Source organism: Falco cherrug, chromosome 3, assembly GCF_023634085.1.
Source record: "Falco cherrug isolate bFalChe1 chromosome 3, bFalChe1.pri, whole genome shotgun sequence".
Classification (NCBI taxonomy): domain Eukaryota; kingdom Metazoa; phylum Chordata; class Aves; order Falconiformes; family Falconidae; genus Falco; species Falco cherrug.
Genome location: NC_073699.1, coordinates 4,639,315 through 4,666,498, shown reverse-complemented (window position 1 = coordinate 4,666,498; position 27,184 = coordinate 4,639,315). Strand labels below are relative to the sequence as shown.

The 27,184-nt window shown below is 43.0% G+C and overlaps 1 protein-coding gene across 1 annotated transcript in view; it reads left to right on the top strand.

The window, feature by feature from the left end:
• The window catches only part of COL22A1 (collagen type XXII alpha 1 chain), a 237,305-nt gene that overhangs the window by 175,835 nt on the left and 34,286 nt on the right, over positions 1 to 27,184 (top strand). Inside the window, exons 30-43 of the mRNA XM_055706167.1 lie at positions 815 to 877; positions 2,080 to 2,133; positions 3,412 to 3,453; positions 5,361 to 5,393; positions 8,956 to 9,009; positions 9,518 to 9,571; positions 10,710 to 10,763; positions 12,994 to 13,047; positions 14,577 to 14,630; positions 15,785 to 15,889; positions 16,387 to 16,431; positions 19,141 to 19,218; positions 23,673 to 23,708; positions 24,705 to 24,758. Coding sequence (XP_055562142.1) covers positions 815 to 877; positions 2,080 to 2,133; positions 3,412 to 3,453; positions 5,361 to 5,393; positions 8,956 to 9,009; positions 9,518 to 9,571; positions 10,710 to 10,763; positions 12,994 to 13,047; positions 14,577 to 14,630; positions 15,785 to 15,889; positions 16,387 to 16,431; positions 19,141 to 19,218; positions 23,673 to 23,708; positions 24,705 to 24,758 — 780 coding nt within the window. The remainder of the gene's footprint in view (positions 1 to 814; positions 878 to 2,079; positions 2,134 to 3,411; positions 3,454 to 5,360; positions 5,394 to 8,955; positions 9,010 to 9,517; positions 9,572 to 10,709; positions 10,764 to 12,993; positions 13,048 to 14,576; positions 14,631 to 15,784; positions 15,890 to 16,386; positions 16,432 to 19,140; positions 19,219 to 23,672; positions 23,709 to 24,704; positions 24,759 to 27,184) is intronic.

Here is a 27,184-nt window from a genome sequence, read left to right as displayed (position 1 = left end):
TATTTAGAACAAGCCACATAACACAGAGATCATAATTGCTCCAACCAACAGCAATATTACGAAGAAGAAACTTAAATGTAAGGTTCAAACAGAAAGAGATCCAGATGTGCAGTTACTGCATCCAGAAATTTCTAAATCTGTTCATCAGGTAACACCTGTACCATTCAGATAAATACAGTGCATTTTTTGCATTTCCAGACTACATAAAGAAATAAAAATTAAAGTTAGATTTAATTCTTTTAGCTGCTTTTATTTGCTTGCTTGGTCTTTCTACAGAGCAGCATGAAGAAAACTGGTCCTAAATTTCATGGTGTCAATTACCTGTCTAATGGCAAAATAGCAGAGATCATAGCTGCTGTTTCAAGTAATGATTTTCCAAGAATAACAGATTATTTGGTAAACAAACTGATCTCATTCTCTCTCAAAAAATGACCTCTATAATCAATCCCATGAAAAAACTGGGGCAGGTTCTGGCCTACAGCATAGATCGTACATATTGTGGTCTGACTAGATATCAAGAAGAAACCATCTGCAGACATGAATTCTGAACAATTCACAGCCTAATATCAGACATACAAAGAGAGATGGCTAAATCAAGGCCTCGTCCTCCACAGCCTAAGGGCACTGTGGCTAGATCAGCCTACCCTGAGGACCAGGCTTGATGCATTTTTAACTGACAGGAGTGAGCGAAGACTTTGGCCCCCCATTCTGCCTTTTCATTCTCGATTATATTTGAGAGTAACGGGATTTATTAATAGAAGCCATGCTTGACACCTCTTCTTAGATTTCACACACGTCTTTGTCTTACTTTCAGGGTGAAGCAGGTTTTCCTGGTCCTCGGGGTTTACCTGGACTGAGAGGAGAAAAAGGAGACCAGGTGGGTGACTTGGAGCCACAGCATGACATTTTTTTGGCCATTTGGTGCCAAGAAGACTTCTTGTGAGTGTCCCTAGATGGTGGTGTCTCTTGTGTGATTTCTGTGGTGAGCAGCTGATTGGAGTCCAGCCAAGTCACCAAGTACCCCTTCCAAAAAGGTACTTGACTGCCTAGTGACTGTTCTTAATTGCGGCAGAGGTGCTAATGACCAGTGTCTATGCTCAGTGCAGAAGCTTATGACTGATGCCACGCTGCTTGTGAGGCGGCAGAAGAGGTACAGTGCTCTTTAGGCCTCACTTTCAGAAATACCTGCCTGATTTGGGAACATTAAAAAACTGTAATAACAACAAAAATTCAGAAATCCCCCTTGTCAGTGAGCCCTGGAGAAGGCTCCAAATGGCTGGATCATTTTCTGATGGCCTAACTTCCACCCAAGTCCTAGTGTCCACTGTTCCAGACCTCCAGGGGCATCTGCATACTGGGAAATAATTGATCAGGGGTCTGACAATAAAAGTAGCCATGTAAATGAGACCCATGCTCCTGGTAACTGACTACATGCTTGAATGGGATCAAGAAGGGTCTAAAATCAGCTGGGGTCTTATTGTTCAGTTTGCTATCTTATTTGTATTGTAGAACATAGGATATAGCCTATATTCTCTCTATATATAAAATCATAGAAGTGTAGGTCAGCTAGCTCCTATCTGAATGCAAGATAAATATATTTTGTGTATGCATTTGGAGGAGTACTCACATCATCCTTGTTAAGCATCTCCCGTTCAGATGACCACGTTACCTGTGCAAAATAAGAGAGGCAGGCACCAGTGAATGGATGATTCAGAAATCTTTTATATAAACAAAGCTGGTAGTATGAATGTCCACTTTGGGTCTTAAGTCCTTTTCTGGTGCCTCTTTGTTCAACTAGAAAAAAATCTGGCTTTTATAAGTGCATCAGGCAGTAGGATTTTCCACATGCAAGTTATTTTAGGGTTGGTACTTTCCTTTCCATAATCTTAATTGCTATTCATTGGATTTTTAAAATAGTGTGGACATTTTGAAGCCACCTCCAAAATGTTACATTTTTAATTGCTTGCATTGCATGTTGGGGTCAAGGTAAGATCAACTGACAGTGTAAAATATTCTAGGGGGACTGATGCAATCAAGTCAAAATTTGCATATTTCATGCTTTTCTTTCCCTGCCTTTAGGGAGAAAAAGGAAAAGATGGTCTCCCAGGATTCAAAGGTGAAAGAGGAGAAAAGGTAAGTCTTGAAATGAGCATGATATTTCTTAGACAAGAAAGGAAAAGAGACAAAGGGTCAGAGACAAGCAATAAAGGAGAATATCTGAGGAAGGTTAGGACCATTGGAAGTCTTTTACCTGAGCTTTACAGACAAGCGGCAGAAAAAGGTGTGTGTGGGACAGAGACAATCATAATGCAAGAAATAGTAAGCAGCTGATGAAATCTAAGGACAATTTCTTTAATTCAAGGAAACTTTTCTTTGTTTTAGATATTTAGGCTGATAAAAATAAGCCTGGAATTAAATTCTAAAGAAGTTTTCTGTGCCTGCCTGTGATGTGCTAGAACAATAATTTAAGGAACTGTCAGGGCTTTTGCCATCACAACACTATTAATTTTAGTGAAAATGAGAGAACTAGACAAAGGTGATGTCCACCAATATTTACATTCAACCCCTGTGAGCATGAAGATGAAGCACTGACCTTGCAGATGCCTATGGTTATAGAGTGAAAAATTTGCCCTCATTAAAGTGGTGATAGCCATCAAGAAGTGGGTACCACTTTGTTCTTCTTCCTAGGATGTATCAGTCTTCAGTTTACTAGTGACATTCACTATCTGTGGAGGTGGTAATTCTTTCATGAGTGGTCAAATGACATCTCCAATGAAGCACCTGAATTTCATTTATCTGGGAGGTTTGCAAGTGTTGTTCATAGTTCTTGGCTTTGAAGTGTCAGGGGGACTGACGTTTGTGGAGCCCAGCCCAGAGGAAGGTCAATGGCTACTAAGACACACAGACTATAACTCTCATGAGATACCCCAACAACAGTGTAGTTTTAACTCAAAAATTAGGGGGAAAACTGGATTTAGAAACTTATATTTTAAACATGGGATTTTTTTTTCCATCCATAAAAGAAGTTCAGCTCAAACATGTTTTTTGATCCAGAATTTTGATCAACTTTAACTAAAAATGCAAATTAAAGTCCATATCACTCCTGCACTGGAGTAACATTAGAAATTCATTGACCTGTGAAGTTAGGTCAGTAAAAAAGTCATAAAGTGATAAAGACAAGAAAGTAAGAGCCCTGCATGCAACAAAGCAAGGACTGCAGAAATTCTGGCCAGAGCAATGGAGTAAATTTCACCCATCAGAGAAGTGCTGTGGGATTTTCAGTGTCACTGAGCTGGCAGGTTGCCATTGGGTTACATCTCATCTGGTAGTGTTGCATCTTCTAACTGATAATGGTGAGGGGTTTTGGGGCATCTTTTTATATCCTTAGTTTTATTTTTCTCCTCTCTGTAGGGTGACACAGGTTCCCCTGGACCCCCAGGCTTACCTGGAACAGTAAGTAAGATTGTGTTCTGTGCTGTAACTATATCCAAGGCATCATTGCACTTCCTCCACACAAATTCCTCAGAAACAAAGCTTTTCAAGATCCTTACTTCTCTGCAGAAACCTTAGGACCCATTTGCTCTGAGATATCTCTCTTTGCTTTAGAGAAGCAATATCAAGGTCTATTTGGTCTTTTTATTTCTGGGGGAAGTTGTGCCCTCCTCTGCCTCTTTGCAAACAGGATTTTTATATGCCCTTGCCTTGTAGTAACACTTAAATTGAATTTGTGATTTGTTTAGCAGCTGTGGGAGCTGTGTGAAGGTCATGACTGAAAGCGGGGATTACATTTGTACAGATTTTCCAGGGGAAGCTAGATTTTTCCTACTGGGATCTCAGGATAAAACTGGCTTGCTCTCAACAGATGACAGTGAACAACAGCTTGTCTTCTCAGGGATGAATTCACCTTTTTCTAGGATCAGCAGAGCATTCCACTTCTCATTGACATGAACTTATGGGGTGGAGCACTCAGCTTCAGTGATGCTGCAGCCTCCCAGAGCCTCCATTGTATACAGTGCCATGCTGTGCTGGAACCCCAGCAAGACCCTCTCATCCCAGAGCTCATTCTGGGTTCAACACTGAATCCAACACACCAACTAGTCATACCTGATTGCATGTAACCTTTCTGCCAATTAAAAAAAACCCCAAAAACAAAAAACAAAACAAACAAACAAAAAAAAAAAAACGCAAAAAAAAAGACCATGATAACATTAATTTATCTTTTTTTAAAATTAACCTGCAAATTTCTTTGGGAGCATGAGTATAATTACAATGAAGTTCACTAGTGATTAAACGAGCATCCACTGAATGTAAATACATAAACCTCAGCATTCAGTTCAGCAAAATCTGAGTAAGCAGCTTGTAGTAAGCACTAGGAACTGGCCTGTCATTGCAACAGGAGGGCTGATTCCAGTCACAGATTCTCCAAAAATTAGCAGATATCCACTTGTCAGCTTTGCTCACCGCAGCTGCTTACAGCTGCCACATTCACAGATGATGGAGAGAATTTGAATCAAGGTCTGTTAGCAAAAATCAACTGCCTAAAGACCTTCATGCAGCCATGAAAGCATTATAATTTATTCCTGCCATTAGTTGAGCCTCTTTAGTCTGTGCCAAAGGGTGCTCCATGGTATTGTGTAGGAAGACTTCATGTGTCACAAGAATGACCCAGTCACACAACCAAGGATAAATCTGTTTTAGTAAAGGTGGAGAAGGCAGCTTACATGCACAGTACAACGTGGCTAGATATAGAGAAGATACGCCCAGCTGCTCAAGCTTCTTGTGTTTGCAGGCAGAAATAATTTCTATTTCAGCTGTAAAAGCAGGTGATTTTGACATATCCTCATTTCATCAAGGACTAGTTTTTTCTTCTTAATTTTATCAGTTTTGATAAAAGAGACCGCCCCTTTACAAAACTTTATCCTTTCTTTGTGGCTAGTTCTTCAGAATGACTATGTAATTCCTAAGACAACCATATTGTGATACATATGTCTTGTACATGACACAAAGCAGAGAGAGAACACACGTGGAATCAAGAAATTTAATAATACTGAAGACGTCTCCAAGTGCAAAAGTCAGCTGGAGACTGCTAACTGTAAACTTGCTAACAAGGTTAAAGATTGTTTGGCTTTTCTTAGCAGTGGGACATACAGAATGTTTTTGAGATTTATGTTTATATTTCAAATATTGTAGGAAATGTCTGATATTTCTAGACAGCCAGATGTTACAATGAGTTGCTCATTCATAAGCCTCCTGATGGATATATGGATTGTGTAATCTCTAATGACAAGGAGAACACATAAATTACTGCATTTCAAAGAAAATAGGTAATGCTTATTTTAACACTCTGGTTTCTCTTCCAGACAGCCTTCTTCACCCCACACCCTAGGATTCCTGTAAGTAACATCTCTAATAAGCATGGCTTCTGGCTTGTTGCCTCTTGTATCTGATTAAACACACAGCACCTTAGTAATTTCCATGTTATCTAAATGCTTTCAGTTAAAAACTCAGCTTGAGTTTGGGTCTGGGCAACTTCACCTTTGTAACCAGCCATGGTAAGAAGTCCACATCTGTCCTGGTAACAGCAGCATCCAAGCCAAGTGTGGCTGGGGCATAGCTGTAGGCTGTCCCAGCCTCTTCAGTGTAGTTGAAAATTAAGTTTTATTTGCCACTTGCAGCCCATAGTGGGAAATATCTGGTGTTACATAGGATCGCACCGTTGCTATGTGAATAAGCTTAAGGATCAGGAGGTTTTACGGAATGTATAAATGGCAGAGGTAGGCCGTGAGAGTGCCATTAGAAAAGAAAGTGCATATGCCAGGTTCTTCAGAGGCTGAGAAAGGAAATAGGAATGTAAGGTAGTACTGGAAATAGGACAAAATTTCTTTGGTTTACTTTTCCCCTTGGCTTGTAATTTGCTAATATATATACTAAGGAAACAGGCAGAACAATGACATCTTTTGTGGTCTCCGTAGTGCTACAATCACAGGAGTTCTCTCTTTTACTTTGAGTGCATTAGTCTTGTAAATGAGCTGCAAGATAGTAAAGAATAAAAGGCTTGCAACGTGTCAGCAGGTCAGGCTGCTGGGATTTCTCCATGTGCAAAATGAATGTGATGATTCATACCACACACAGGTATCATCACATCACTACGGATGTAGCACAGGTCTGCACATAGCATTGCAGGCTTTGGGAGGAGAAGGGGAGGTAAGGATAGTTACCTTTAATTAACAGCTCTACAAATTAAGGTGTCAGAAGCTGGTGATAAGCGTTAGTAGCATGCCATGGGTTATGTTACGGAGGCCGCAGGACCAGCAGGGTGCTGAAAGTTGTCATGCACTCTCCAAAACACGCTTGCCATTGCCTTCCATTGAGTGTGTGGTGTATAGTGCCAGGGAGCAACTTACACAGGTGGAGACAGGGAAACACAGCCTGGAGAGAAGGCAGCAGTACCATTACTCTATTTACTTATTATTAGTTAAAATAAGTTTAATTTAAAACACACCTTAGTAATTTTCAGAAATAAAACATCCGTGACCAAGTGAGTTTGAGCTCCTATTTACCCACCAGCACAGCTCCACCATGTGTTTTGGGTGCAGCCTGTGCTGTGAGTTCTCCAGAAGCTTGCTGATGCATTAAAGCAGTGGAGCAGGGATCAGTTTCTTCCATGGGATGCAGGGAATTTTTTCATGTTTATTTAGGCTAGTCAGTTAAAATCAGTAATCACTCTTGGAGCTGGAGTATGTGAGAACCACAGTGATGGTCAGGTACAATGGCTGGAGAGAAGCAAAAGCAGTAAAATGGGAGATGGCTCCTCACTTTGCTTTCTATCTCCCACTGAAGCTGGACACAGCTGAGCCCCCACTGCATTTGCTCTCCTTTAAGTGGCACAAAAATTACTAACATGCTAATTGAGACTATGGGAGGACACTGTTGAGAGCAGGTCGAGGAAGCTGTAAGCACTGATCTGGCCCAGGTTGGTAGCAGCTGTTAGCTGTCACCACACCATTTCTGTTCACTGAGCTGTAGGAAGGAAGTGGGTAGCAGTCGATTAAGTCCAGCTGCCAGGGGCAGAGGTCTCCACAATGTGCAGCACTAGCGGACAGTGTTAACGTTCTCGGCAGATAGGTGTGGGTTCAGCAAATTTGAAAGGACTTGCAGGCAGATTTGCTGGCAGGTTAGGTTAAGAAGTGCTGCCTCTACCCATGTTTGTGACTGTGCAAGGACATTAGATGGGAATTTTGCAGATTTTGCATTACCATGCAAGTCAAGTAACAAGGGAAAAGTGGGAGAAAGGACAATATTTAAAAAAATCTCCCTCACTGTTATTTCTTCCCTTTATAGTCTTGTGTTCCCTGGTAGTATGTGCTCTTGTTCCCATTCAGTAGTACCATCCCTGTCGACAAATTTACTGCCCATGAAGGTGGTGAAATCACCATCCTTGGAAGTGTTCAAAAAACATGTAGTTTTTAGAGGCATGGTTTAATGGTGGCCTTGTCAGTCCTGGCTTAACAGTTGGACTTGATGATTTTAAAGGTCTTTTCCAACCTAAATGATTTTGTGATTCTACGATTCTATGCTCTTTGTCTGTGCTTTGTGTCTCTGCTCTCTCAAAAAGGTTTCAGAGCTTGAAATGTCTTTATGCAAAAAAAAAAAATCCAGGCACAATTATACAGGCTGGTTGCGTAGGACCCTTTGCTTGAATCGCTGTAGTGGGTCCCGTTATCTTTCTGGCGGCCACTAGATGGCAGCAGGGACTGCCTGATTAAAAATGGAACTCGCAGGTTGCTATTTGTAGACTAAAATTCCTCCTATTATTTATCACAGATGATAATATTTATTCATAATGCATAATAAATACAGACATAAGTAATATATATGCAGTTACATTTATTTGGTCTGTTAGAGAATCATTTGCAAATGGACTTTGAATTCCCAGGTGTTGCAGAAATGATTGGCAAATAGCTGATGTGAATAAAATTCAAGCTGATTTGTCTTGGGCTCTGCATTTTGACTGATCACTATTCCTTGCGTGTGTTTGTAGCTTAAATTACTGATGTTCTTACTCTTCGTTGATTGCATAATTGAAACACTTCGTATGATAAATAATGAATAAGTAATGATTGCTGTCGCCTGAATACATATGTTCATATAAATACACAAATGTAAGTATTCATATAATGCCTGCTTTTTCCAGCTACTTCCATAACTGTGTGCTGTTCCTTTTCAATCTATAAAAAACCAGAAATATGGACTTATTGATTATTGCTCTAGAGCTCAGAACAAAGCTGATAACTTGCCGGAAAGCATCTTCGATTTACGTAAGGAGAAAGAACAGGAATACATTAATCCTATTAGTCAGTGATGGTGGTGCATGAAATAATATACTGACATTGCAGGAGGAAGCAGAAGTTTTATGAATGTATGGGGATGTTAACAGAACTAGAGATCAGGAAAAGCTGCGCAGTACACATCTCTGGAAGTGCCCAAGATGAGATCCTGAACACCCCTCTGTTATAGGTGGAGTAGGGAACTGTCTGCAATGTGGGGTAATTTCTCCAGTTGTAGGATAACATGAGGTCTGTGGTCCTACAGAGAGGTAATTCAGTGCTTTTGCTGTTGGTCATATCATCAGGCCTTTTTAGTACATTGGAGCTGAATTGATCAAATTTTGGAATAGTAAATTCTTTACTGTTCTCTATGAGGGAAAAGTGTTCTCTTTTTAAATTGAACATTTTTGCAATTATCATAACAGTCCAAGAAGTCTAGACAATGATCTCCAAGTCTCAGTGTATGATAGCAGTTTTGGTTCATTGACCTCCGAGTCCTCTGAAGAAGGTACTCTATGTCAGATATGGATAACTGATTGAAAAAGCTCTCTTGCCAAACATGACTAGTGTGGCTTCCAGCCATGGAAATAACTTTTACTTCTTTCTTTTTCTTATTGTTTTATATCAGGGTGAACCTGGACCAAAAGGGGAGAAAGGAGATCAAGGAAGAAGTGGCGAACCTGTAAGCACAGCCAAGTGTTTCTTCAGTTGGTTTTGAACTTTAGCAAGGAGAGGACATGAGAGCTGCCTGTTTTGGAGGGGAGACAGTGGGACATCCTCCTTCCATAGCTGGGATGCTTTTCTCATTGGAAATGGCCACAGTGGTGCTTGGCGTTGTACTGACTGTAGAGGAAGCTACATGACTACATGAATTTAAACACCCAATTTATAGCTCTGGGCCTTAGTAGCTGAAAAAAGGATTATGGGATTTGCTAGACAGAGCTTGGCTGACAGCAAGGTTGTACAGGATTTATTCAGGCTTTTGAAGTGATGTGGCCCGGCTAAATCATGCACTTGGCTACTCCATTTGTGTTCTGGACTGCTTTTGTTCTGGGTGGAATTACCAGGAAAGACAGAGTTCTGTAAAAACCACCCTTTCTTCTCCCAGTGGGAGGAAGGAGGAACATCTGTTCAGGAGAGGAAAGGATCAGTTTCCTTCAGTTCCTCCACCTCTCCCTCTGTTTTTGCAGGGGTTACCTGGGGCCCCAGGTGAGCAAGGTGTCCCAGGACCTGCAGGAGTACAGGTAAGAGGGCCCAGCCTTGAAGAAAATCTTTGATATGACCAGAAAGGGGTGGCTTCAAGATCTATATCAATGTAAATAATTCTTTCCCTACACACTATGACCCCATTTCTCCTTTCTCATTGTTGTAAGCTCAGGGACTTCTGTAGAGGTATGGTGGCTTATGCTGGCCATCAGGGTAACATGAGGAAAATCAAAGCAGAAACATGGCATCTCTGTAGCATAATCAATATTGTCTGAAAGACTCCTTCCAACTTCAGGGTCCTTCAAGAGAGCATCTTGCATTGATGCCACTGAGCTACAGGCATCACAGATAAGTTACCGCAGTACATCGCCAAAATGTTGCAGAACATTCAGATTCGATCCCAGCTCATTTGACCTTGAATGCATTATGGCTCATATGAAATGGTTTTATAGTCTCAATTATCTTCTGACAATTTCTTGGCTCATGCGTATTATTTCCAGTCATCACAGAGGTAAGTTTTCATGTCAGCATGGGTAGGCGTTCACTCTGCCATGGTATGTGCTGTGCCCAAGCCATATAATCAGCGCTTGCTCGGGCATCAACAGCTTTGACAGGTTGACAGCAGTTTTAGAATTGTGAAAAAAAAAGTAATACCATGCAAGTTTGAACTAACATCTGCTAAGTGGGGGACTGTTTGGTGTGTAGGCTCTGTTCTGGCAAAATCCTCAAGAAAGGGCTACGTGGTATGCAGGACTGGGCCAAACACTGTGATCTGTTTTGACCATTTCTAAATGACTGGTGTTTGTATTTGAGAACTGCAGGCAAAATGTTCTCTGTGAAGGGACACCACCAGAGTTCAGGTGGAAGTAGCTGGAAGGCCTGAGGGTAGGAGTTTTGCCCAGGTGAATGCCTGCAAGTTTCAGCATCCTATGCTGAGAAACAGCTTCTGAGCTGATCAGTCATTAGTAATTCTTCTTCTGTCTCAGGCTTTTCTTTTTGTATTTCATTTTCTTGCTGCAGAGAGAACCGGGAGCCATTTCCTCAGCCATTAAACTCCTCTGTGTATTGATTAATGAAAACCATTGCCTAGTGCATGTTCAGGAATCTTGAAGTTTTTTATCTGGCAGGCATTCCTGTCCCATCTCTAATCCGCTGCTATCTATTCTTTCCACACAGGGCGTAAAGGGGCAGAAAGGAGCCCAAGGAGAAGCTGGAGCCCCTGGAGAGACTGTGAGTAGCTGCTTCCCTTGCAGCTTTTTTCCCTGACAGTAACACACCTGAAGGGACACTGAAGTCAAAGCCTTGCAGTTTCGCAGTTCCAGGCTGCTTGGGCACAGAGCACATCTTAAGCTGCAGCTGGAAGAGTCGCTGCTTTTGGGCAAACAGGCACAGCTGCATGAAACGGATCAGTGCCCGCGCAGCCCAGCACCTTCTGTGTGGGAGCAGCAGCCAGATATTTCCAACGTGGCCGACAGGCTCCGTTAGAGTGACAAAGTGTGGGGACCATTTCCTTGGCTCAGAAAGCAGGTAGCTCAAGTTTTGTTACTGCAGTTCCATAGCTGCAAAGGGAAGGTGAGGGAAAGCAACAGAACTGCAATGGAATTGTGCATCTTCTGTTGGCTCTCTCTAATACAACGCCCTCTTTTCTGGGTGAGGTGCCGGCAGAGCTTGTTATTGCATTGTGATATCAGCCAAGGCAAGGCAGCCAGTTGGTGCAGGGACCTCACTTCTCATCAGCAGCCTGATTTAGTTTTTGATCACCATTGGTTTTAGGCTTCTTAGTCAATTCTGCTTTCTTTGATACAGGCTCATCACCAGAGGCATCATCACATACCACTCTTTGAGTCGTGTGTTGTAGGGAGTGCTGCTATTGCCTGACTGGGCACTAAAGAACAGCAAAGGATTCAAGTCCTGTTTTATTGTTGTGAGAGTTTATAAGCCCTTTGTAGCTGAATAAAAGGCCACATACTTTCTTTGCAAGCAGAGAAGAAAGACTGAAAGACTCTTCGAAATAATGATTGAGAGAGATGATGTTTGTCTGGGAGAAGGAGGGAATAGGAAATCCAAATGAACCGTCCTGGAGAACTGAAATTTCTTCTTCCACCTTTGTGTTCATGGTTTTCCGTCTTGGGCTTGTGCTTAGGTGTTGTCTCTAGCAGTGCTTTGATGCTAAACTCTGAACTGCCTGTTCCCAGCTCTCTTTCACTTTTTGTGGAAGGACTCCTTAATTTTTTTTTTTTTTTTTTTGGGGGGTGGGGGGGGAAGTCAAAACAAAAGAAAAGTTCCCCTTCCACCAAACCTGTCCATTGATTTGTTGGTTTTATTCCTTTGTACAACTTGGTGGCTTGGAGGATATTATATGGAAATGCAGGTATATGCTGGCGTCTTTTTTTCTTGCCATCCTTTCACAGATTTGCCGCTGCTCCAAATATTTCTGTTGGCTCGTAGACAGGGACTATAAATAACGCAGAACTGAGGAAACATTTAATTCTTTTTTAGTGAGCTAAGGCAACGGATAGACATTCATTTTGTGAAGAGCTGTGCTTTGGAAGATTTTCATCGTCTCCCAATTGTTTGTGTTGTCCTTCTGGAAGATATTACTGCCCAGCCCTTCCAGCAGGAGGGGTTTCTTTGTACTCCAAGTCACACTGATTATTTCAGTTTGGTGATGCAAATATTTTTAGATAGACTGTCTGGTTTGGCCCTAAATGGATTAGGTACGCTAATAGAGAGCCTTTTCCTTGCCAAGCTGTAATGACAGGTGAATCCTGGCCAGTGCAGGGTGATGAGCAACTACAGAGGTAGCAACTTTAACCTGATACAGCCAAGCATAGGGGAAAATGTCTAAATATAGCTAGGTAACCCCAAACATACATCTCTGTGGGGTCATAAGTCCCCAAGTACATGTCCTCTCATGTTCCCCATGCATTTTTAGGGACATAGATGGGCCTTTCCTACCCTAAAAAGCTTTCATTTGCAGACAGAAAAGAGCTGTGATTTAGAACAAGAACAGTCTGAATGGTTTGTCCTGTTCATCTATTTATTGCAAATAAGTGTTTTTAGGTTCTGTTCCCCAGAGTAGAGAAAGGTAGAATTGTCAACAAAGAGTATTTTGTTGACCTAGATTTTTATTTTGATGATAAATCAACATACTTTACTCTGTTCTTTTGATGTTTCAGGCCCAGACTTTTCTTCCTGTATCTCAGCTAGACTTAAGATTTATGGGTTTTGGAAGATATTGCTGGGCTCCCAAATTGAGTCTTCATCCATTTTGTATTGTTTCCTGCTTCTTTACACTACAAACTGTTTCCCAAAAATGCTGGGTTTTGCTTTGTTCTTGTACAACATGACATGTACAACATCTCTGACATGAACTCCAATCCTACTTGGGACATCTTGTTTCTATGATGGTACAAGTTGTGAATTACACATTCACATACATTTCATTTTCTTAAAATAGGGTGTGACTGGACCAGCGGGGCCCCCAGGTCCAAGAGGCTTGCCGGGAAATGTGGTATGTATGCACCACTGTATTTGTTTTCCCATCTGTGCCCCGATTTCTTCATTTAATATATTTAGTTTTCCCTTCCACAGGTTTTACTATCAGGTTCAAAAGGCTGTGTTTCATTATACTTTTTAAATGGTTGAATTAAAAGATCTGAAAGCACCTGGGAATGATATATCCATGAAACATATTCTTATATTCATTTGGAGCAAGAAGAAGGCATGGAGCCGCTTCATTCTTCACTAAATTGTCAAAAGCAATATTTGCTGCCAGCTTTTCGAAAGAAAAATGGCAATATTTATTTTGTCGCTGGTTTTGTTTCCTTTCCCTTGTTTTCATTTGTCCTTTCCTTTTGAAAAGATGTCTTCTTGATATAAAAATTGCATGTAAGGATTTGATCCTGCAGTCAGAGCCTTGAAACCAATATGGTGTCCTCCTTACCTCAGTAGATGTTCATCACCATTTTTAAGTTGTGCATGATAGAGTTTTTCATGTGTGCAGAAAAGTCTACTCCCTGCTTCACCAGTGCGTTTTCTTTCTAGTGCCTGGGGTTTCTCTGGGTTTACACCAGAGTAAGTGAAAACCAGCTGTTAGACCCCATGTTACAATGGATTCAGGCACAGTGGTTTAACACAGAGGGATCTTTTTTATTACCTGGGCAATCCAAGAAATCTAAAATTGCTTTTCTACTAATTGTTAAGATACATTTGATTTAATTGTATTAATGTAGTGATTTAATTTCAAACTGAAAGATGACATTGAAAATGAAGACCTTTTTCAGTTTCATATTCCTTTATGCAAACTTCTATACCAGTAATACAAATATATTACCTACAAAAGCTATTATATTTGGAAATAATTTTTACTGGTGCAGAAAGGAAAATAATTATGGCATATATTCTGTGGGGAGGTCAATCCAATCTTACTGGTGCCAAGACATCATTTCACATCTTAAAATGAAGTACCACTCCAAAATGTGTTTTGGTGAGTTAGGAAGTTACGGTATTTAATTTGGAGCTCTAAATCATCTATATCTTGACAAGAAATCCTTTGAGATCTGCCAAGATGTGAAAAGGATTGAAAACTGAAATAGAAGGTAAAATGAACATAGCTATGTTTTTCAGTGTATAGCTTCGGAGAGCAGTAGCCATAAAAAATTAATATTGTGAGACTACTGGCTTCTCTGATACAGAGATGGTGATTGGGGGCTTGTTGGTAATGGATTAGGAACTGCTGAGGATTTCACAGAATGAAAAAAAAAATAGTTATTTGTAGAAGGAGAATGCACAAATCTGGGATTAGCTCAATTTCTGGTCTTGCTGTTCAGCTCTTTTTATACTGAAAAAAATAACTCCTTTAAGGATCTGGTACACAGCTCTTCTGTGGTATTCTCTGGATTACAGGTTGTACTGGGAAATGTAAAACTGCTGCTAATCCTTGAGATAGATTGTACTGAACCCACAGGTCTATCCATTCACTTCAGGATCAAGTACTGCCTAAAAAGAAAGTTTTAAGCTTTAAAGTTCTTTTCTCTCCAGGGTGTGCCTGGAGACCCTGGACTACCAGGAAAGGAGGGAGCAAAGGGGGAAAAGGTATGTTTGTTCTTTCATGGATCTGTTGCTTTTCTTCTTGGGCATTTTAAGTAACCTGGGACAAAAGCAGTCTGAACTGGGAAATTATTTCATAGGTTCATAGATGGTTAACACCTTAGTTCATTAGATCATTTGGGCTGGAAAAGACCTTTAAGATTATCAAGTCCAACCCTAAACCCAGCTCTGCCAAGTCCACTGCTAAATCATGTCCCTAAGTGCCACATCTACACATCTTTTAAATACCTCCAGGGGTGGTGACTCAACCACTTCCCTGCGCAGCCTGTTCATATGCCTTTCAGTGAAGACATTTTTCCTAATATCCAATGTAAACTCCCCTGGTGCAACTCCTTGTTTTCAAGGTTTTCACCCTGTTGCAAGCTTTTTAATTTACCTAATAAAACCAGTGAGGTACAACTGAAGACAGTAAAGTCGCTGCTACACATATTGCAATTATGATCTTCTGCTGTCCTCATCAGCTGACGAGAGGGGATTTGGTGTTTTAAGAACTTCCTGTTCACCACTGTAAATCCAAAGCTGGAAGAAAAATTGGCTTTCATGGTTAGGAAACTGAGATTTCTGCTTTCATGATAAGCTGTTGTACCTGGACCATTAGCTCAGCTTTCCAGTGCATCTTCTTTTACCTTTTGCCTGCCTTGCCTACCTGTTATGTCCCATCTTACAGGTGGGCAGTGAACCTTCTGAGGTCAGGGGTTGTAATTTGTTTATATGTTGTACAGTGCCCAGCAGGGTGTAGTCCAGATCTTTGTTTGTTGGAGTAGGAATGATTAATGAGAAACATGGCCCCATATATATGCATATATATCGGGTTTAAAATGGGATGAATCCTAGCCCCTTCAGTCAAATCAAATTGCAGGTTACTGAGATCTCCCTCAGGGTCATGTGTGGACTAAGGGTTCCCTCATGCAGCTGGCTCACAAAAATTTTGAAGTCTCCTTTTATTTTTCTTAAATTTACAAATGCTGTGAGTTGACTGAAGGAAAAAACTTCCTGTAGAAGAGGGTTTCGTATGATACTGAGAGAAATTCAGTGGAGAAGGCTAGAAAAAACACCTATCTCTCAGTCCCAGTGAAAGACTTGAGACAGGAATGGTCTTTAGTATGTTACTAAAAGTTTTGCTGGATTGTCCTCTGCAGGGTGATCCTGGAAAAGAAGGAGAAGTAGGTTTACCTGGGCCAGCTGGTAAGCCAGGGCCTGCTGGAGAGCCAGGATTGCCTGGTAAGGGTAAAGATGGAGAACAGGTAAGTACTGCTGGCAAGCTTTGCGCTTGAGTAGGTCAATGTGAGACAGACGAGCTTGACTTCTGCAGGAGCACAGTGGGTGTGCGGCAGTTGGGATGCATTGTTACAAGCACTGGCAGGCTGGCTAACTGAATGCAGAACACTGCAGAGCACAGTGCTGCATCCAAGAAGGCAGAGAGAACTCAAGCTGTATTTCTGAAAATTAAACTCCCCTGCAGTGTGCCATGGTGGCCATTGAAAATGTAGGCCTCTGCGAGGAGTAGCTGTTCTTGTGACCAGGACAAAAATTACTAGCTTGATGGAAGTTCCCTAAAAGCATTTAATTCTAGCAAATTTAGCAGATTTAATTGGCTTAGGCTTTGTCAGCAAAATAATGCCAGAGCTGTGTGAGGCAAGGAATGCGGTGGGGGGGATACTTGCTACCTTGACTGTCTCAAAGTTCAGGCTCCTGTTTGGCTGCATGGTGACTGTTTTCTGGTTTTGCTCTGTCACTTTAGGGGCAAAGAGGCCCACCAGGTTTGCCAGGACCTTTTGGACATAAGGTGAGCATGGACTATATTGTGGACTGCTACTCTTAATCCTGGGACGGAGGAAAAAGTTATGGTGAAAACATGGTCTGTTTTTCACTGGAAAATAAGAGTTTGTGAAGCTGTCACTCAAAAAATGCACTTTAGCCTTTTAGGAGGTTCCTATCTTCATTCTTTATTATTCTTTACATCATTTCTGTAGATGTAAATATTAAGATAATAATTAGGTGTGTTCACCTTCCACGTTTACAATTACTTCCAGCATATTTAAAATACCTTTTCTGACTTTAGCAAGGCTTTTGACACTGCCTCCCACAGCATCCCATGGGCAAGCTCAGGAAGCTGGGTGAGGTGAGCGGACAGTGAGGGGCATTGAGAACTGGCTGAAGGGCAGAGCTCAGGGGGCTGTGACCAGCGGCACAGCCTGGCTGGGGGCCTGTAGCCAGCGGTGTTCCCCAGGGGCCACTGCTGGGTCCAGTCCTGTCCAACTCATCCATCAGTGACCTGGAGGAAGGGACAGAGGCACCCTCAGCAGCTTTGCTGGTGATACAGCCCTGGCAGGAGCGGCTGGTACCCCAGAGGCTGCGCTGCCGTTCAGCGAGACCTGGGCAGGCTGGAGAGCTGGGCAGAGAGGAGCCTGGTGAAGGTCAGCCAGTGTAAGGTCCTGCCCTGGGGAGGGACAGCCCCGCGCACCAGTACGGCCTGGGGGTGACCTGCTGGGGGGCACCTCTGCGGAGAGGGGCCTGGGGGTGCTGGTGGGCAGCAGGTTGCCCATGGGCCAGCAGTGTGTCCTCGTGGCCAAGAAGGTCAGTGGGACCCTGGGGGGCACCAGGAGGAGCGTGGCCAGCAGGTGGAGGGAGGTGATCCTGCCCCTCTGCTCTGCCCTGGTGAGGCTGCGCCTGGAGTGCTGTGCCCAGTGCTGGGCTCCCCAGTTCCAGAGACAGGGAACTGCTGGGGAGGGTCCGGCGGAGGCTACAGGGATGGTGAGGGGACCGGAGCATCTCCCGTCTGAGGGAGGGCTGAGAGAGCTGGGCCTGTTTATGCTGGAGAAGAGAAGACTGAGGGGGGGGTCTTATCAGTGTCTACAAGTATCTTGAGGGCGAGTGTGAAGAGGATGGGGCCAGGCTCCTTTCAGTGGTGCCCAGCGACAGGACAAGGGGCAACGGGCACAAACCGCAGCACAGGCAGCTCCCTATAAGTATGAGGAAAAACCTCTTTCCCTTGATGGTGACAGAGCCCTGGCACAGGCTACCCAGAGAGGCTGTGGGGTCTCCTTCTCCATGTCCTGATCTGGACTGGAAGAAGAGTAAGATGTTGAAATAGATTGTTTAATATGATATGAATAGGAATATAGCAGTATGAGACTAGATCCATCTAGGTCCCATATTTTTGAAATAACCAAACTTCTATGAAATGTTTTCTTTTTGTTTTGCTGCATTCTGTATAAATGTATTGCAGTCTGTTGTATATATATCTTTGACAGTTCAGAACACACACAGAATAATAGACTGAGAATTAATATAAAAGAAAAAAACACTAAATGAAATCTGATGAAATATTCTATTCAACATCAACACAAGAAGCTAAGAATCGTAATTGTGCATGGGAAAATACTATTGAAGTTTTTGTATGAAATTATGTTCTTGAATAAAATAACAGATAAGGGATCTGCTGGATTGTTTGAACTAATCAGAAACATTTTCTTTCACTGTCCTTGCAGTATTGTTTCTTTGTAATATAAGATTAGTTTAAGAATAAGTAAAGGGAAAAAAATAATGAGATATTGCAGACTGAATTTGGGTGGGCAGAATCCATGGGTAACAATTTTTCTATCATGCTTCTATATAGCTGGAAATAATGTAATAATAAATAACATAAATAAGCTTCATTGTTTTAAGTCTACTGCCAATGTGAGATTGCATCTCACAACTCCAATACAATCCATAAAAATCTTATTTAATTTCTCCCTGTAACAAAAGAATAGACGTTAAATTTAAGTGTTGCAGCTGAATTCTTTTTTAACTGTGTCTACTATGTGCATGAAACAGTGTCGAGTAGCTTTCTGTGCTCTTCAGGTTTTATTATTGAGAATCCTGTTTTCTAGAAGGGAGGGCTCTCCTGTTGTCGTATAGTCCTCTAGAAAGAGTGGTAGAGCTGTTGACATATTTTTACAAAAAAAATAATTCACCTGTGTAAGGAGGCCTATGTTGGTAAAGCAGAACATTAAGATGTAACCAAACCATCCCAAATTCTTTGTTCCCCAGATAAATAATCTGTATTTAGCAATGTTTGCAGGTTAGCTATCTACCATAGAAACACAGAGAAAAAAATGTGTATTATGGTGCTTAGAGTTTCCCCAAGCCAAGGAGAATGCCTAATATGCTGCACAGAATTGCAAAGGTTGGAAACTGGATGATGTGCACTAAAATAAATTAAAATACTTGTTGAAGCTGTGCTCCCACTCAGTTATGTGATGTGGCACACATGGACGTTGTGTGACTCCTCACAGAGGTGGGCTGCAGCTCGTGTGAAGGGGACAGTTTTCTTGTCATGATGTGACAGTAACGGTGCCATATCCCCATCCTGCCACGACCTCATACTGTCCCTCTGTGGGCAGGACCAGGTCAGGATGTATCAATGTTACGTTCGGTTGTAAAAGCTGATTGTATTTCAGCACATTTTCTCAACAGCGTCCAAAGACCTTAACTTCTTCCTTTGTTTCAGGGTGAGAGGGGAGCTCCCGGCCTCCCTGGACAGCCAGGAGACAGAGGCGTGCCAGGAATCGGGCTGGCTGGACCCCCTGTAAGTAGCCGGTCCTGCTACAACCTGTAGCAAGGTGAAAACTTACACATCGCCCTCTGGGGAATGTGTTACCTGTGCACAGCTGTGCCAAGAGCCAGTGGGACATTGCACCCTCTGAAGGTGCAAACCACAAACTAGTCCAGAGGCTGCCGTTCAGGGCTCAGATGTCTGCATGTCTGTTGAGAAGGCTTTTGATGCATTTGGGTTTAATTGAAAAAGAAAGGTGGAAAAACGCTATAGGAGTGATTGGTACCATGGGCTGTTCCTCCTGACTTTTCTACATCATCTTGATGCATTGGCTGTGGATGTGAGTTGAGATCTGTGCTGAACCAGCAGGCCTAGTATACCATCCAGATGTAATCTTGCGGTCACCCTATTAGAAGAGATGAGTGTGACACTCATGCCCACATCAGTGACAGTCAGCACTCTGATAGGGAAATACAAAATCAGATTGCTTAAATTGCTGCATTCCAAGGCAGCCATTGTCCTCCTAATTTCCCACAAATATTTAGTTGGACATCATCCAGCTCTGCCCTCATGTCCTACTTATCAGTAGGCCGCAAGGTGTATCTGGGAGTCTGCTCTGGAAAGCTGGGATTTTCATATCACTGGGGTTCGATCATTCCAGTACTTGTCATGTACAACTCCTTGAGACGAGGGGGATTTGGGAGAGCTCTGACTGTAATCCTGCTCAGAGTCCTCCAGAGAGGCACTGAATTTGCAAGTGAAATATGTTTAGGAGGAACAAAACTTTATTCCTAGCCGTAATTGCTAGAGGACATCTGAGACCTTGCATTCTTTTGCAACCCCTTGTACATGCCGTGGTATTGTACCAATCACAGTCAATGTTTTCATGCTCTGATTATCTTAAGTTTCCCAATTAGTATAGGAAATTACCTTGAGCTGACCAGTCATATTGCTGTTTAATATTGGTTGACAAATCCAGCTTTCTGAGGTGTACCTCCACTTAAATATTTGCTTTCACCATGCTGAATACTGTGTAAGATAAAACAGACTGGGTCAGTCATGTTTCACTTTGTGACTGTCATGGCCTTGATGGTCCTCACAGGGTTACTGATGACTGAAGATTTGCTGGGTATTATTTGTTATCATTTATCTAAGTAACAGTGGTGTTCTTGCAGTTCTTAATGTGCAGCCATTAACATTAAAATTAAAATGAAATTAGCAAATGAGTGTCTGGCTTGTTTGAAAGTCACTAGGCTGTGGCTAGTTTTTAATTACTGATTTTTAGATTCAGTACAGGGGTAGATGAGTTCACTTCTGCATCCTGATGTACTCCAGATGACAAAGCTATTCTTTACTGGGGCTTTAGCTTCTGCATATCTGTGAACACAAACAACTAAGAACTTGACTCCAAATGTAGACATCACTTGTCTCACATCAGAAGACTACTTTTTTCTGTGTTATGATTGCTTGACCACTGTCAGGAGGAGTAGTCATCTACATACCACACTATTCCCGATTGATTTGATTTATTTAATCTGCTTCACTATTATTTTAATATTTTTTTTTGGCCAGCTATTATGACTATTTTCTCCACTGTAGACTCATGTTTTTTCCCACTGTAGACTCATCGTAACCTCAGCTCCAGTGCAAAGACTCTGGAATTTGTAAAACAGTGTATAACCTTGAATCCACCAGGTTTTCACAAAGACTGAGTCCCACAGAAAAAAACAGAATAAAGTTTGTGGAGCTGCTTCAGTGCCTATAACACACTGAATTAAAGGTGTCAGCCTATACCCTTTTTAGCAATGTGACAAAACTGTGTGTATAATACTTTCAGCTTCAGAGCTGAGAGCCAGCAACTCTTTTTAATTGGAGTCCTCACCCTGTTTCCTTCTGCGCCCTTAGCCTTTCCCAGGCTTTGCTCCCTGCAAAAAAAGGTATATAGAGATGAGGATTTTTTCACTTTGTCTGCAAAAGAACACAGAGCCATAAAATGAGTATTAGCAGAATGTGTTCTTCCCAACTGAACCATAAGCAGAAGAGGGGACTGCTTGGAGAAATGGGGCGATTCACATACTTAGGCTGAAGTTGCCTAAAGAACGTGTGTGCTGCGTAAGTAGAAGGGTTTTGCTTTTGCTCTGCTTTGCCCTGTTCATATTGCTATGGGTTCAGAATTATGTATTTAGCCTTTGCTTGAGCAGAGCATTAAAGCGTCTTGCATGGAGGACTGTACAAGGATTTGCGAATTAATGTGCCTGAAATAGAAACCAAAGGGAGAGGAGTCATAGTGCAAGCCAATTTATTCAAACACAGCCCCAGAGATGTGAGTTCAAGCCTTGTTTTAGGTGTGTTTGGAAAGCCAGCTTGACTCATCCGTGCTGGATATGGGTACTGCATCACTTCTGTGGTGTTCCTGTAGAAGTGGATACTTTCTAGCAGCTCACCAAGTTGCACATTTTTAAGTTGCATCCCCCCAAAAATAGCATATGCAAGCCCACTAGACTCCCTGCTTTAACGTCTTTTAAAGAGCACACAGGTCCCATGAGATGCTTTTCCTTGTGTTACAGTTAGCTGAATACAGTGGTCTTCAGAACCTGGGGGAATTTTCCAGTCCGGGCCAACAGATACGAGGGTGCTGTGGTTCTGTGTCCCCAGGTCCAGGCAGGAGCCAGGCTGAGCACATATTGCCAATGGGCATATGTGTACTCAGTGCACACACATACACACATGTGTACGGCCACACAGACCAATGCAGTGAATAATGCCTTTATCAACACTTAAGAAAAACCTTAACAGCATTCAGAAATATGAGCAAGAATGTCTCGATCCCTCTCCTCCTCTCTGGCTGATGAGGTTTGAAGGCCACTGTTGGAATTTATACATGAAATATGGATCTTTCCAGCAGCTGGTCTTGGAAAACTACTCTGCCCAGTACCCAGGCCTCTGCACCCCAGTGTCCTCCAGCTGCTGGCACCCCAGACCTGCAAGCCCCCTGGGTTCATAGTCTCACAACCCCGCAGCTGCTGGCACTCAGACCTCTCCAACTCACCAACTCATCTGGCTTGAAACTCACTAAGATTCAACCACACAAGCTCAGATTCATCAGCTCACCCATGCTGAAGAGCGTTACAAACATGATTTAATAAGAATGTAGTAAATGGGGTTACATCAGGCTGGTGGCCAGTCACCAGTGCGGTTCCCTAGGGCTCAGTTTTAGGGCCAGCACTCTTCAATGTTTTTATAAGTGATCTGGACACAGGAATTGAATGTACATTAAGTAAGTTTGCCAATGGTACTAAACTAGGAGGAGCTGTGGACTCCCTCGAGGGTCGAGAGGCCTCACAGACAGATTAGGGTAGACTAGAGAGCTGGGCAGTCACCAACCATATGACATTCAACAAGAACGAGTGCAGGATTCTCCACCTGGATCAAGGTAATCCTGGTTATACACACGGATGGGGGGATGAGAGGCCGGAGAGCAGCCCCACGGAAAGGGATCTGGGGGGTTGGGTTGATGGAGAGTTGAATATGTGTCAACAGCTGCCCTGGCAGCCAAAAGGGCCGACGGTGTCCTGGGGCGCATCAAGCACAGCACTGTGAGCTGGTGGAGGGAGGTGACTGTCCCGCTCTACGCTGCACTGGTGCAGTCCCACCTCTGCACTGTGTGCAGTCTTGGGCATACCAACAGAAGAGGGACATCAAACTATGTGAGAGTGTGACCAAGATGGTGAAAGGCCTTGAAGGCAAGACTTACGAGGAATGGCTGAGGTCACCTGGTTTGTTCAGCTTGGAGAAGAGAAGGCTGACAGGTGACCTCAGCGCAGCCTGCAGCTTCCTCAAGGGAGGCAGCAGAGGGGCAGGTGCTGATCTCCTCTCTCTGGTGGCCAGTGATAGGACATGAGGGAACGGCATGAAGTCGCATCAGGGGAAGTTCACATTGGACATTAGGAACAGGTTCTTCACTGAGAGGGTGCTTGGTCACTTGCACAGGCTCCCCCAGGGAAGTTGTCACAGCACCAAGCCTGTCAGAGTTCAAGCAGCACCTGGACAATGCTCGTAGTCATATGGTTTAGTTTTAGGTAGTCCTGTGAAGAGCAGGGAGTGGGACTCGATGATGTTATCTTCCAACTTGAGATATTCTATGATTCTATGACTGGTGATGAAGTGCAGGGCTCAGTCAGACAAGCATCATGTTAGTATACAGCTGGCCCCTCTGATCCTCTTTTCTTTCTTTTTTTCTGACACTTTTCCCTCCATGATCCACCTCAATTTCTTCCTTACTCTGCTTTTGATCCTTCCCCTAAACATCCTGCTGAGTACTGCGCACTGCAACAGCGTTTGTGTGAGCAGCATGTCAGACTTTCTCCTTTTCCTTGACCTTCCTCCTCCAATTTGTTTTATCTTGGTGCTTCAGGACCCACCCTGATCAGACAAGGGAGGGTGTTAAATTTAACTTGTTTTGATTGCTGTGTCTTTTCTGTTTGCAGGGCCCTATGGGACCCCCAGGAGACAAAGGGTCATTGGTACAGTATGTCTTTCTAACTACACACAGATTTTATAAGGAGGGCACAACCGCGTTAATTGTGTTTTTACTGGTGATTTCATGAAGGCATGTTTAATTAGTTTCTTTTTTTCCAAGGCTGGTACGGTCACAGGGTGGCTAACCATCCAAAGGGGACTTCTCTTTTCCATTACTAGCTACTTTTCTGTTGTATTAAATTGTGAGAAAGAGCTGGTTGAGACTCTTGGCATGGTGACAACTTTTCCTTACCTATCAATAGCCCTACAAAAGAAAGATTGAGTTACTTGTTTAACCCTTAATTCAAAAAAGTATTTCAAGGTACACTATGCTTTATAGCCAAGGCCTCAAAGGTTTAAAATAAACAATTTTTAAGCATTTTTCTTACTTATATCTTACTTATATGCATATAAGTATATATGCAAATGATATATACATATATAATTTGCATTTCAGTATTTGTTCAATGCAAATGAATGCATTTCAGTATTGACCAAATACATTTAGTTCCTCAACATGCAGTTTTAAAAGGACGCAATCCATTGGTGTGAAAAAAAATAATTGTGTACAGTGGTCTCAGTATACACTGCCACGAATTTCCAGCACAACAGCCAGTCCTACCCAGTCTGTTAGCTTGGCACTGAGGGAATGGGCCTTCTTTTCTCCTCTGCAGTCCTGTGCGCAGTCATATTTTCTCTGTGATCATAAAATTAACATAATGACTCCTATAAAGAGTCATTATTACCTTTCCAATCAAGGTATGTGAGGCTTGACTTTAGTGATGCATGTGAAGTACCTTGAGGCACAGTAATGACTGATACTGTGATAGTGCAATATGAGATTTAATTTTTTTTCTTAAACTCTCTCATAGTTGTTTAATTTCTAGTCAGTTTTTTTTTCCCCAGTAACTGTTGGGTTGAGGATTTTTTTTCTCTTCAGCTAAGAAGCGCCTTATAAGTACTGTTCCTGTTATTGGGTATGTCTGTTCTCTCCCTACCAGGGTCCCCGTGGTGTACCTGGTATCCCTGGACCACAGGGGCCTCCTGGCCAGGATGTAAGTAAAACAAAAGTGTAAGTGCTCAAGATTTGCCAATTTGCCAATGCTCGAATCTAATTTCCCTGAAAATTGTGTTCATGCTCAACCACAGCCATTGAGTGTTACTAGGATGGTCCAAGGTTTTGAAAATCATTGTCTAGTTTTACAGTAGAGATGTGCTGGTTTAGTTTTGTTCTGTTCCTCTTAGCCTTTTGGCTTGGTGTTCATCCTCTGGAGTTCATTATGTCCATAAATCCCTTCTTCTGTTGTCTTCTGTTGGGACAAAGCTGAGACATATTGTCTTGTACCATATACATTATTTTCTTGTGTTTAGATTAAATTTTAAATTTTTTCTGATAACAAAAGCTCCAATTCTTAAAGCCTGAAGAGTGCTTTCTCTAGGGTTTTTTGTGGTCTTTGTGTTTTGCGTAGCAGGACTAATTTGTTCCATAACAGGAGTACTACGTATTGTGCCTACTTTCATGCTCTCAATTACTTCAACATTACTTACACTTGCTTTTGTGAAGAAAAAAAAAATACTATCCAGATCACATTTTAAGCTGGTAGTATTCCTGTACTGAGTATTAAAAAAAGATAATCAGAGAAACTGGTGATTCTTATATTCTGAGAGTTACAAAAAAATATTTCTACATGTTGAGTGATGTTATGTGCATGGCCGCCTCCTCCAGCTGCTCCAGACCAGGTCCCTCCTGCATGGCCTGTGGTGCCCAGGACCAGGGGTAGGGGGATGCAGCTGCTGCTTTCCCATTTGCAGGTTCAACCAGTAATGAAGCTGTGCATGAATCCCAGAGATACAGCCATGGACACACAGACACAGAGGACACTGACGTGGCTGATCACATAAGTTGCCACAGATGAGGCACGTCTTCAACAGCATCTACATACAGGATTCACATGCAGCATAAACACAGCCAGCCAGGTCCCTTCCTCCTTTTCCGCCAGCAGAGACAGAAAGTCACTAGTGGTGGCACACACACACACACACACGTCTGCGGATCCTTCAAGCATTGGCACAGCCCTCTGTCCTCACACCCCTGCCCAGATCCCAGACCCCCTTACCCACCCACAGGTCCTCTACTTGCTTGCTGGTCCAGCCCGATGGCCACTGCAAACATGCAACATTCAACTTGTCCCTTGTGCACCTCACACTCATGTTTCCCCCTGGGCTTATTGGTATGGACCCCTCACCCACCTGATACCCTGGCCTGGACCCAAGTCCCCCTTCTTGCCAGCTGGTCCAGCTTGAAGTATGCTGATGAATACACACCCCCTACACACACACACGCCAGGACTGGGGAAAACACAGATACTCGCCTCATCCCAGCTAGCACCAGGCACATCAGCTGTGACCTGTAGTTGCATGCCAGCCACCGGCATGGAGCCCCTCACTCACCTTGCTCATGCTGGTCCCCCCAGTAGGTGGTTTTGGCAACACACACCGTTCCCACCCCAGTGGCCGGGGGTTAGAGACCCCTGCACTCACTCCAGTAGCTGACAACAACGGAGGCTGGGGCAGCCCGTACCCCCGGTCTGACTCCAGTAGCTGGCACCAGTTTCCCCGTGCATACAGGTCTCACCAGTAGATGGCACTTAGTCCTTGCAGCACACATACATTATGCAGAGAGGTAGTTAAGAAAAGCTTTGCTAAGAAGATAGTGAGATGATAGAACAAACCATGGTGATCAGGTGCAGGGACCAGCCAGACAACTGCACTGACCAGCCCCGTTTTACGTATGACAGGCCCCTTCTACACCTTTTTCTGTCTCCCCCCGTTTGTTCCTCTCTGCTCCCTCTTCCCCTGCATGTCCTCCCTGTCCTCCCATGCATCATGCATCTCCATCACTCTATCAGTTCCTGCACCCCTCCCTGTTCAGCGCCCCCCCCCGCCCCGCCCCGTCTTGCAATCTTATCCCTTGCAAAGTCCAGGTTGATCTTCCTGGAAGTGCAGCCTGTGGTTTCTTGATAGCCCATCAATTAGTGTGAGTGGCATGATTTGTTTCTTCTTAGGTCTGTGTCTTGGTATATTTTGTTTCTGATTTTCTCCTTTTCCTTTAGTTTCCAAATTGACAAGCTCCCAGGACAGATAACCTTGCTGGAATAAACATTCTCACACTCCCGCATGCCTTCATCGATTAGTGTGACTGTCCAGGTTTGGTTCCCATCACTGCCTGCCTTATTTGTTGGCCAGGTTTATGTCCCTGTATGTTCTTATTTATGGCTTCCTCTTTATTTTCCCTTGTCGCACTGAAAAATGTCCTTGACCACATACCCCTAAAGGAATTGACACTCTCTGGCCAAATATCCTTACACGACATGTTTTTTGGGAAGCATCCATTCTCCTCTGTCTGTCTGCTGGGAAATAAAATGTTTCTGTTCAACAGACCTACTCAGTTCCTCTAGATTAGAAAACAATCTGAATGAGA